This window comes from Nestor notabilis, unplaced genomic scaffold (assembly GCF_000696875.1).
Source record: "Nestor notabilis isolate BGI_N333 unplaced genomic scaffold, ASM69687v1 scaffold28354, whole genome shotgun sequence".
Classification (NCBI taxonomy): domain Eukaryota; kingdom Metazoa; phylum Chordata; class Aves; order Psittaciformes; family Psittacidae; genus Nestor; species Nestor notabilis.
The window spans coordinates 1-11,278 of NW_009924721.1; the positions used below are offsets into that span (position 1 = coordinate 1).

Consider the following 11,278-nt stretch of genomic DNA (forward strand, 5'->3'; position numbering starts at 1 on the left):
TAGAAGCTGGATCAGGCAGTGTCTGGCAGGAGGTCCCGTTTCCCCCTTTCTCTTTGCGCACCCCAAACGTGAGAAGCAAAGACAAAGCTGCGGCGTCCGGACACGACGTTCTGCTGCAGCAGCTGTGGGACAGGGAGCGGTGGTAGAGCTGGGTCCGGCAGTGACACGTTACAGCCGCTCACCCAGCCTACAGCACCAGCTCACAGCGTGTGCCGCAGCCTGACAGGACAGACATCACCGCTGGTGAGACTTACCCGGCTTCTTATTTCTTCCACGTTCCAGAGCTGACATTGCTTTGATTGGACTGGCCGTGATGGGTCAAAACCTTATTCTGAACATGAACGACCACGGCTTCGTGGTAAGCAGAGGAGAACATTGTTGGGAAAGGCAGATGTGGGGTTGGAACTGAGCGGTTTGTTCCTTGTGGTGGCCTAATGGGTGTTGTTTTCTGCTCCTGGTTATAGCCTAGGCTGCCCTTTGTCCCTTTTCCAGAGAAAACCAGCCGTGCGTGCCTGTACTCTGCTGGCCAACCGATGTGTTAGTTACGTATGGCTTTGTCCTTAAGTCTGCTTTGGGCTTGGCTGTTACTTACAGGTTCCCAAAGCACTCACAGACACACCGCAGCTTCATCCCTCTGCTCTGTGTCTTTAGGGAAGGTGGGAGAACACGTGATGTTGAACCTTGCTTTTGCAATCTGTAGCCTGAGCTAAAGGAACTGTTCTGTTGGCAGCTTTAACAGGTTTTCTTGTTCCCCTTCAGGTCTGTGCTTTTAACAGGACAGTCTCCAAAGTGGATGACTTTCTGGCCAATGAAGCCAAGGGAACCAAAGTGGTCGGTGCTCACAGCCTGGAGGAGATGGTCTCCAAGTTGAAGAAGCCCCGTCGCATCATCTTGCTGGTGAAGGCTGGAACGGCAGTGGATGACTTCATCAACAAATTGGTGAGGCAAACGTTATTTCTACCTGGTTTCTGAAGTCAGCTCTCACTTATTCATCGTTGGAGAGGTTTTGAATGCATGCAGAAAAACAAAATGCTGATTTACTTTCGATAGGTGCCGTTGCTGGAGACTGGAGACATCATAATTGATGGTGGGAATTCTGAGTATAGAGACACCACGGTAAGCTTGCTTTCTACCTGAAGTGGGTGAATAAAATACACATGATTCTTCCTCCTCTGATCATCAGAATAGTCAGTCTATAAGATGCCATCTCCCCTCTGCTCAGGGAAGGCCAGACTGAGTTATCTCTGCAAAACTAAACTATGCAGCTTCTTAAAAAGCAATTCTTACAGTAGATAAAGACTGTATAAAAGTATGTTTTTATAGAAGTTGCCCACATCACCAAAGAATATTTTTATTGGCATCCTTTAAAGAGTGATGGCCTTTAGAAAAGTTCCTTTTATGCTCTTAAAGAGTTTCCAGGGAGATTTGAAAAGGGCATTTATAGGTTTGTTGTTTTATCTCAATCCTACATGACCATGGGGCAGTCCAGTAAGACAGAACTGCTGCTTTGGCTGTCTTGGTAGTGGAAACAGCAGAGTAATTCTCTGTTTTTCAGCAAAAACAAACCCAAAACAAAAGTCTGCTTGTGATCAGGCTGAAACTACAGAAGTTATGTTGCATATCTGGGATGCTTACATGAAAATATTACATTCAAAACAGTACTTGTGAATTTTAAAAGGGGGGCTGGTGTTAGTCTTTCTGCCTTGGCATCCTGCGCTTGCATAAGTGAGTTGGCCAAGCCAGAGTCAAAACTAGGCACTAAATGAGGATTAATACTTGGGGAGCTTGCTGCTCCTCTCAGGGATCTCAGCCTGTGCTTCTCTCCCACTCAGAGGGAATTAGTTTCCCTTACAGCTGTCCACGCATGCACCTTTGCTCTGTAATGAACTCAGCAACTCCACCTTGGGCCTAATCTGTCGTGTCCCCCCCACCCCCCAAAGTATTACCTGGCACTGAATTCTGAGCCTTTTTCAGTCTCAGTGTTCCTCTTTTCTGCCTGATGCTTATAAGGGCTTCTTTTTCTCAGCATATCTATTTTGCAAGGATCTGTGTCAAAGCAACAGGAAGTTTCCTAATGTTCACTTTGGTGTATGTACAGACTTTCTCTGAGGTTGTCTTCTAGCATGTCCAACACGGAACCGAAAACCTGATTTTAGGTCTGAATTGCTAACCTTTATTTGTTAGGCTCTGGCACTGAAAGAAACTAAATAATGCTGCTCTGCTCTTTGTTCCAGAGACGTTGTAGGGAACTACGGGAAAAGGGCATCTTATTTGTTGGAAGTGGTGTTAGTGGTGGAGAGGAGGGTGCCAGATATGGTCCTTCACTCATGCCAGGAGGAGCCAAAGAAGCCTGGTAAGCATGAGCTAGCATATTCTCTTCAGAATGATCTGCAACAATTGTCTTCTATTCATGCTGAGAGCTGAGGGAGGGAGGGAAGGAGGAGGGTGTGGGTGTGGAGAGAACAAGATATGTTGCCATCTCGCTTCCTCAAGGCTCAAGATTTCTCAACCTAGCTGGAGCCATGGAGCACTGCTGAGCTTTCATGGCAGGCAAAACAAAGGCAGGTTTTTCTTCCAGCAATCCACAGGCAAAAGTAATACCTACATGAATCTGGAGGGAGAAATGTGTGCCAGGGGAGAAGGGAATTTTGCTTACCTTTTAAACAAGTACTATTTCTTGATTATGATTTTCCTTTTGGGCCCCTATGGCCTTGGAAAGCTGTTAACAATGAAACAGGCAGCAGGAAACTCCTGTGCAGTCACACACATCAGCTGTCAGAGGAGGCTTCAGAACGTGTTTGTACTAGTGAATACTTTTCTGCAGTGTTCTGCCGTGCTGGTCTGTACTCATGTGGCTGTAAAGGACCATACATCAGTGTTCATGTTAGGCTTTATGCCTGGTTGCCCATTCTCTCTGAGGATGTGGAAGGAAAAGGCATGCCCAGGCTTTACCTGAGCTTTAGAAGTCCCTGTCCGCTCGCGTTAGCGTTTCATACCAGTATCAGCCTGTTCAAATTTGATGGCACAAAGCCAGAGACATCAGAACAGTGATCTGTGCTCAGTAAATGCAGCTTCTCTTTGCCACCCTTACCTGAACATTGCCCCAACCCTTCCCCAGCACCCACAGCCCATGTGCCACCCAAGCTCCTTTCCCAGTGGTCGCTTTAGGTTGCTCCCAACTTGGCATTCTGCTGCTGTCCTGTTGGCTGAGCAGTTTACTGCTCCTGGGAGCTTGGCAATGACAAAAGCTCCTAATTCCTGCAATAATGCAGAGAACTGTATCCTGACTTGCATTCATGGAGTTCCTTCCCTCAAAAAGATCACCCTGGATTTTTCTTGTGGTTATAGAACAGAATGGATTTTGTTTCATCTCTGCCACTGATCCTCTTTGAACACATGCCTTTCTTTCCCCATTTCTAAAATGGAGAAGATAATATTTGGGCTCCTGTAGGTACATTAAGGTTGTCTTCACAGTGCTGTGTGACATAAGTTCTCCCCATTTCTTGCAAACAGTGTCTAGTTCTGGGAAAAACATACATTTGATCTGGCGTTGCTGTGAGGTGGGTGTCAGCCTGCCCTCACCCCACGCTGCCTTTGGCAGGTTACAGAAGGATGCATCATACCAATGGAATATTTTACATTTCTTTTGGTGTTTGTGTCCTCTGCCTATCTGCTGAGGCATATTATTTCTCCCCACAGGCCCCACATCAAGACCATATTTCAAAGCATTGCTGCTAAAGTGGGATCTGGGGAACCTTGTTGTGACTGGGTAAATATTTGTTCGATACTGACCTTAACTTGTGGTTAGATCCATGCTTAGATAGTTTGGTTGCTGAAGCTTATATGTGTTTGTCCTTAATAAACCCAGAAATATCAGTGAGCTGATTTTCTGGCTGACTGCATTCAATTCAGATCTACCATAATTTAGCCCATGCAATGGACAGAAGTGCTGGGGGAGCTTGGTGGATCTGCGACTCAGTGTTTTCAGTTAGTACTGGGTTTACTTCCTTCCTTGAGGCAGAAGGAAGCCAGAGGCAGGTATGAAATGCTGCACGTGGTGACAGTGATGTTGCTGATAGCATTTGTTGATGTTTCCTGACAGGTTGGAGATGAGGGTGCTGGACACTTTGTGAAGATGGTGCACAATGGGATTGAATATGGAGACATGCAGCTGATCTGTGAGGCCTATCACCTGATGAAAGATGTGCTGGGCATGGAGCATGACGAGATGTCCAAGGTGAGTTGTAGTTTACAGTGGCTTGCCTTCTTGAGCCCTGGAGGCTGTGTGCTGTTGAGGGATGCAGCTGGGCATGGGTAAACTTGCTTGTATGTACATGAAGTTAGTTTTTCTGACATGTCTTCTGCGCTTTTCCTCCTCTTCCAGGTATTTCAGCAATGGAATAAGACAGAGCTGGACTCTTTCCTGATTGAAATCACAGCCAACATTCTCAAATTCAAAGACAGTGATGGCAAGTACCTCCTCCCGAAGATCAAGGACAGTGCTGGGCAAAAAGGCACAGGGAAGTGGACAGCCATTTCTGCCCTGGAGTATGGAGTCCCTGTCACACTCATAGGTAACTGGTTCCTTGATCCACCCTTGTCTTTCCTACCTGCATGTTACGAGCATGGTAATAGGTAACCCCAGAAATGAGCCCATGCTAGGGCTTGGCTCACAGTAGAAGCTCTTCTGGGTGTAGTAGTTGCAGTGTTGTTGCCCTTGAGAGCTGTTACTGTTTTATTTTGCTGGGCTTTTTTACCTTGTTTCTCAAACGTCAGTAACACTGTTACCATGCGTTTGTCCACAGTGTCTTCACAGGGCTGGCCATGACTTGGTGATAGGGAACACAAGTGTCGTGCTGGAAGAGTCATGGTAGATTGATGGCATCAATTAATGAGTTCCCCTCAGTAATCCTCTACCTTATCTGCTACTCCAAATCCCAGCATAGCCTTGAAAATGCTAAAAAGAAAGAAAAGAGATGGGGCAGGACACCCTAAACCCCTGTTGCTTGAACACTGCTTGATAAGTACGTAGATGTTCCTGAGGAATAAGAGTTATGTTTCAGATATCTACCCAAGTCTTCTGTTTCTGTGTTCCTCTATAACTTGGCTAACCCAGCATTAGTGTGACTAAACAGGAACACGAGGGCACAGCTGCAGTATGGCTTAAGGAGCACAGACAAACTGAGAAGAGTGGCTGTTTTTCCACCACAACAGTTGATTGTGGTGTTTCTTGATACACTTGGGCTGCTGCTGGTTTTTGTTTTGTGGCAAATAAGGCTTCTGATCCGAAGCCAAACTAATGCTGGAAATGTATTTTGTAATTACTTTGAATTATATCCCTAAAGTGTGAGAATTTCCCTACTCATGCACATATCTAACAGTCGTGTTAACTACCCTTTTATCTTTATGGCCTCTGAACAGAATTGTGACAGAGGAGTAGTAATATATCTGCAACACATTCAGAGTGCTTTCTTACCACAGGTCCAATGTAGTATTTCCTGTTGAGTAAATAAGATGACTTGACAGGCTCTTTGCTCTTTGATTGGCTTTAATTTTCATGCTTTCACTACCTCTTTTTCCTTTGCCTTAGCTGGTCAAGTCCTTTTGTATTAGAAGATAAGAAAAGCTATATTCAGCTGGCTAAAAGACAGTAACTGCAGAAATAGCTATCAGAGAAACATGGCTGTGTTCCAACAGCATATTTTCCCAAAGCGAGTTTTGTAAATGACTTTAATATTCTACTACAGCTACAACCTTTCAGCTCTAGGCTTGAAAAGGTGTTTCTCACTTGTGCTGGGAATGTTCTTTCCGTTTGGGGTTTTTGTGCAGATTAAGGGTGGAGGAGACACTCCCTCCTCAGCCCTCTGCAGCGCCAGGGGAGCTCTGTTGGGTAACGATGACTTGATAGGGGAGGACGTGCAACAACCCTTGTGCAAACATGGCTGTTCTTAGGGCAGCTGCTGTGTGGTGTGGCTGCACACACATGACTTGCAGGCTTCTGGTAAAAGCAGAGTCATGCTGCTCCTGCTTGTTCCTGTTTCCCCCCCCCTACATGCACTTCTCCCCAGCGCAGAAGGAAGTTTACACAGAAATGGAGAAGAAGCAGGTCTGATTTTCATACAACCTGTTCATCCTTCCGCAGGGAACGTCCAGAGTCTTGTGAAAACATCATTTGCTTGTCTTTTGATTTGGGTTTTTGTGGGTTGGTTTTTATTTGCTAGGGTTTTTTATTTTGGTTTATTTTTTGTAATCCATGACTCAAAAGGTGGAAGAAAAGGTCGCTATGAAGGCTATAATAAACTTGATTGCTTTCCTTCTATCAGACCCTGGAAAGGAAATTTCTACCCCCCTCCACCATTTAACAATACCATCCTCAATTGCAAATAAGTACCACTTAAACCAGCATGATTAGGGATTGACTGAGCCAGATCAAGAGACTGGCAGTCAGGCTTTCTCTTTAGGAGCTGTAGGTACTGCTTGGCTAAGTCTTTAGCCCTGGAAAATGACATTTAGTAACCTGCTTAGTGATGTTATAAAACTTTCTTATGGGCTTCTGAATTTACCAGATTAGTAAAACTGATTTCCTCTTATAAATTAACCAGCTGACTTATTCCTGGTTTTAATCGCTTTTGTGTGTATTTCAAAGCTGATCTAGATAATATGAGTTGGCATTTATGCAACAGCCTTTTATCTTCAAACACTACAATACTTGGTGAAGTCTTCAGCCCTGCCTGTCCCTAGACTGCAGTATAACAGCCTGTCTTTTATAGGGAGGGAGAGAATTTAAGTTAAATTCTTAAAATCAGGAGCCGATGGAGGTTCCTGCAGACAAATTTGCACATGGATGGCTTGTGAGTTTGTTCTTTATCGTTTGAAAGCTGTATCAGTGAATATATACCCAGTGGTTATGCTGAGTGGCAGTTTGGTCCCTCAGTCATGCTGTTGGAACACTTGGGTGTACACCTCTCTTCCCATGTGACTGCTCCATGATGCTTGTGGCTCATCATTCAGCGGTGGCTCTCACTGTGTGTTTGAGGACAGGTAGCTCAGACCTTAACAGTGATGCTGAACTTCCTAATTACCTCCTCTTTTCTACCATACTTAAGGTGAAGCTGTGTTTGCACGGTGCCTGTCGTCCCTCAAGGATGAGAGAGTACAGGCCAGTAAGCTGCTGCATGGGCCTAAACCAAAGCAGTTCAGTGGGAACAAGGAGGCCTTTCTGGAGGACATACGCAAGGTGAGACATTGTTCTTGCCAGAGTATTAAAGCTTGCTGGTTTAAAGCTGCATATTAAAGCAGGTTTGGGGTGCTGTAAGCACTGGTGAGGAGCTCCTGTATTTACATTTCATGACAGTTGGTCATGGTGCATTGTCTAGTGATGTCCACAAAGCTTAAAGTGACCAGTTCCTTTTCTGACCAGAGGATAGTCCTGAAGGAATTCAAGTCTAAGCCACAGTGGGCAGTGACAACCAGCTGAAGTGCAGAGCTTACTTTTTTGCCCCCCAAGACTCTCATCTTTGTAATGGGGATAATGGCTTTTGACCTCTCTGTTGAAACCAAACTCTCCAAAAAGGGTATTTGGGTTCTCAGCTGGAATGCGGCTACTATACTCTTCCCTGATGAGATGTGGACTAAACAGAACATGTAGACTGTGAAGTTTCTCATTCAGCTTTGTGGGATTTCACTTGGAATGGGATTTATTTTATTTTTTTAGGCCCTGTATGCTTCCAAGATTATCTCATATGCTCAAGGCTTCATGCTGCTGAGACAAGCAGCCAAAGAATTTGGCTGGACACTGAATTATGGTGGCATTGCACTGATGTGGAGGGGAGGCTGCATCATCAGAAGGTAATTAAGATGAGGAGGTGACTTAGTTGCTGAGGGGAGAAGATCAGGCAACTTAGTTTATGTAGTGCTAGACTGACAAACCTAAAGGTTTTCTGGGAAAACCCATGGAATTAATCTGTTGATAAGACACTGAGAGGCTGTATTTAGATGGCGCTAAAGTTTACCAAATAAAGCCAATTTTCTGGTGCCTTTTTCTACTGCTACATATTTTCTTCAATCTTTGTTTTGTTTCTATCTTTCTCAATGTTTGGAATCTGAGTCTGGCTGAGTCAAATTTTGACGCTGTAAGGTTTGGATTCTGGGCCTTTGTTAGAAGCTGTGTAATTTTATTCCTGGTTTTACATGTGTTCTGCCTAGTGTGTTCCTGGGAAAAATCAAAGATGCTTTTGATCGAAACCCTGAGCTCCAGAATTTGCTGTTGGATGATTTCTTTAAGACAGCTGTTGAAAACTGTCAGGTGAGTTTCTAAGGAAGGAAGAACATAAAAACAATAGTTTGCAGTCTGGACTTCCTCAGGAGTTCCTTCCTTCCCAGGAGTTACCTTCACAAGTATATTGAGACTGAAAAATGAAAAGTTAGAGAACACCCTTGAAACCTCCTTACACACTATCCTTAATCCAAAAGATCTCTAAACAATCCTTAAGCTCTTTAGGACTCTGTGTGTGTATCTATATGCATATAACGTATGGGTGTAGGTACCCTTGAAGGTACCCTTCTTTAGTAGAAAATACCAGTCTTAGAGGATCAGGACAGGAGAAAATTGGAGCTGGTTGAAATGGATCAAGGATGTTACAGTGATGAGGCAGGCTGTACTGAGGTCCAAATTAGGATTTTACCATATACCAGGATTAGTGACCTGTCCTTGAAAAACTCCCTGCAAAGGCCTCCTGCCTCTGTTTCTTCAGACAGTTGAGAATGTCAGTTATAAATGAATGGGGGAAAAAAAGGTGTACATGTGTGTGTCACTGAAGCACTACTTCATAAATCAGCATCCAGATACATCAAGCAATGAACCAAGGCTTCATGTCATGTTTGACATGTCAACCTAAAGACAATAACGGGGAAACGAACACAGAGTCCTTGTTGTGTCATGGTTCTCTTTCATACTAGCCAGGCTACTATTAGAGACTCAAAGTTTCCATTTCACTGTTACAGAAAAGCCTTAGGCAGAAATGTAGCAATTCCAAAGAACCACAATGTGAAAAAAAAAATGTCTAGCCTCTGAACATTCTCATCACTGCCCTGTCCTCGGTGCCTGCCGTGCACTTGGATGTCAGTTGTGCAGATTATAAAGCTCTGTTCTATTACCATTGTTTGCAGTAGCACCAGAATAACAGTATTCCAGACCCACTGTTCATTAGACCTAGGTCTATCCAAACAGTGTCCTGATTTGGATGGAGTCTTTTGGACTCCATCCAAAGAACTAAAACCAGATGATCTGCCCAACAAAGAAGTCATGTATTATCAGTCATAATTCTTTTAACTAAAGCTGAATATTCCATGCAGGTTGCTAGATCAGATGTGCAGTTGAAATGAGGATTATCCACATGTCTGAAGTATTGTTCTGACATCTTATGCCTTTGGGCAGGCTTTGTGCTGTGCTTGATGGGAGGTCCTGAAAGCGCCTCAGAGTTTGTGCAGTGTATTCCCCGCTGTGTTCGTGTTTTTGGGATGCACTGATTATGTTCATGTGAAAGAACAGCATTCTTCCTCGAGGCTGTGGTTTGATTGCACGTGGAGTGTATGTCTTCATTCTGTTGTCCTGTTTGTTAACTCTTTCTTACTTGACATTATATTGGTTCAACCTTTTTTAGTGTAAAATTGGGAATTTGCTCAGACTTGGTCATTAGATTTCATGTGAATGAGTGAATTTCACCTTAGATTAATGTGAAATAGCACATGCTGTGGTACTAGAATAGTTCATAGCCTGCAGGTACCTCTGGCGAATCACTGATTAGTGTCTTGCCCCTGGCCCTTTTCCTCCCTCCCAGGACTCCTGGCGACGTGTGATCAGTACTGGAGTACAGATTGGCATCCCTATGCCCTGCTTCACCACAGCACTTTCTTTTTATGATGGATACAGGCATGAAGTATTACCAGCTAACCTGATTCAGGTAGGTACCTGAAATAGTGTAGCAGGTCTTTTTGCTGGTGCAATACCATTATGTTGTTACTTAAATAGTGGTCTAAAGGCCATGATGGTGATATGTCCTCATCACCATTGTAAAGATAAAGGCATTGATTGCCTAATATAATTCTGCTAAACCTGAAATTCCTGACAATAAAATGCTATGGGATGTCTGGATAAAGAACACTGGAGATACTGGTATGACAGTGCCCACATGTGTTAGTATTTACCTGTGCACCAAGGGTAACATGAAAATCCTTTATAAAGAAGTATCTTCGAACCTTTGGATGCAAGTGCTTGGTTTTTAGACTAGTACATGGCAGAAATAATACACTTGTCTTTCTACAGAACTCGTAATACTAGATATTAATAAATGTTTCACTGCAGTGATTTTGCTAATAATGAGAAAATAAGTTTAAATGCTATAATATCGGAGTCAGATCTTATTTCTAGTATTTCTAGAGTGAAGTATTAGTAAGTGCAACTTCTACCACTCATGTGACTGTGATATTCATGTGTCTATTTTATGTTTGTTCTTATTCTAGGCTCAGCGTGATTACTTTGGTGCGCATACGTATGAGTTATTATCGAAGCCAGGTGTATTTATCCATACTAACTGGACAGGCCATGGAGGAACTGTGTCCTCTTCTGCCTACAACGTGTAGTAGAAATCATTCCTCCTGAAGCCAAGATACTGTAGATCTCAGATATTCCTCCTAGAATATCACTTTTTACTGTACTGTGCTAGAACTTGTGTTTAGACACTTTTGTAATAACTTGTGGGTATATTTCATATATATATATCAATATATATGTAACATAAGAAAGCTAAATAAATTAGCTTATAAATGCACTGAGGTGTTTTATTTCTACTGCTGCCGGCCAACACTGGCTAAAATGTCTTTGTGCTGTATTTAATAGAATACACTTTATAATGATCATATTTTGATTGCATTATAGTGCATAAACTCACAGGGATCACGGTAGAGATGACTGTTCAGTAACTGATAAAGAGGAGGCAGGCAGGCAGCGCAGTGACACTACACAAGATTCCAGGGAGGTAAAGGCCGATTTTGGTTGCTATTAACGATGAATTCCTGAGCATTCATCTGCACAGAGTCTTTCACACCGTGAGCTCTGTTTTCCGGTATGGAGTGGGATGGATCATGGAGAACGCAGGTCAAGATATTCCTGTCACCAGACAGTCTCCCTCCAAGTGGTGTTCCCAGTTTTAAGCTCTGGCATAAACTATTGCCTTAGACTTATCCCTGATCTCCCTCCTTCTTTGCCTCCTCTTCCTAT

The 11,278-nt window shown here is 43.6% G+C and overlaps 1 protein-coding gene across 1 annotated transcript; it reads left to right on the forward strand.

Annotated features, from left to right (window-relative positions):
• The first annotated feature begins 273 nt into the window (after positions 1 to 273).
• Positions 274 to 10,827, forward strand: PGD (phosphogluconate dehydrogenase). The gene is made up of 12 exons (XM_010012750.1): positions 274 to 358; positions 760 to 939; positions 1,051 to 1,116; positions 2,235 to 2,353; positions 3,700 to 3,769; positions 4,103 to 4,237; positions 4,385 to 4,574; positions 7,107 to 7,237; positions 7,715 to 7,848; positions 8,206 to 8,305; positions 9,840 to 9,962; positions 10,522 to 10,827. The coding sequence occupies exons 1-12, from the start codon at positions 314 to 316 to the stop codon at positions 10,639 to 10,641; spliced, it is 1,413 nt and encodes a 470-aa protein (XP_010011052.1). The 5' UTR covers positions 274 to 313; the 3' UTR covers positions 10,642 to 10,827.
• Positions 10,828 to 11,278: the final 451 nt, after the last annotated feature.

What these genes read in the sequence shown, in the direction of transcription:
- PGD (XM_010012750.1), top strand. Translation starts at nt 314, where the DNA reads ATGGGTCAAAACCTTATTCTGAACATGAACGACCACGGCTTCGTG. An exon ending in TGAACGACCACGGCTTCGTG is followed by an intron (nt 359 to 759) that starts GTAAGCAGAGGA and finishes GTTCCCCTTCAG; the next exon opens with GTCTGTGCTTTTAACAGGAC. An exon ending in ATGACTTCATCAACAAATTG is followed by an intron (nt 940 to 1,050) that starts GTGAGGCAAACG and finishes TACTTTCGATAG; the next exon opens with GTGCCGTTGCTGGAGACTGG.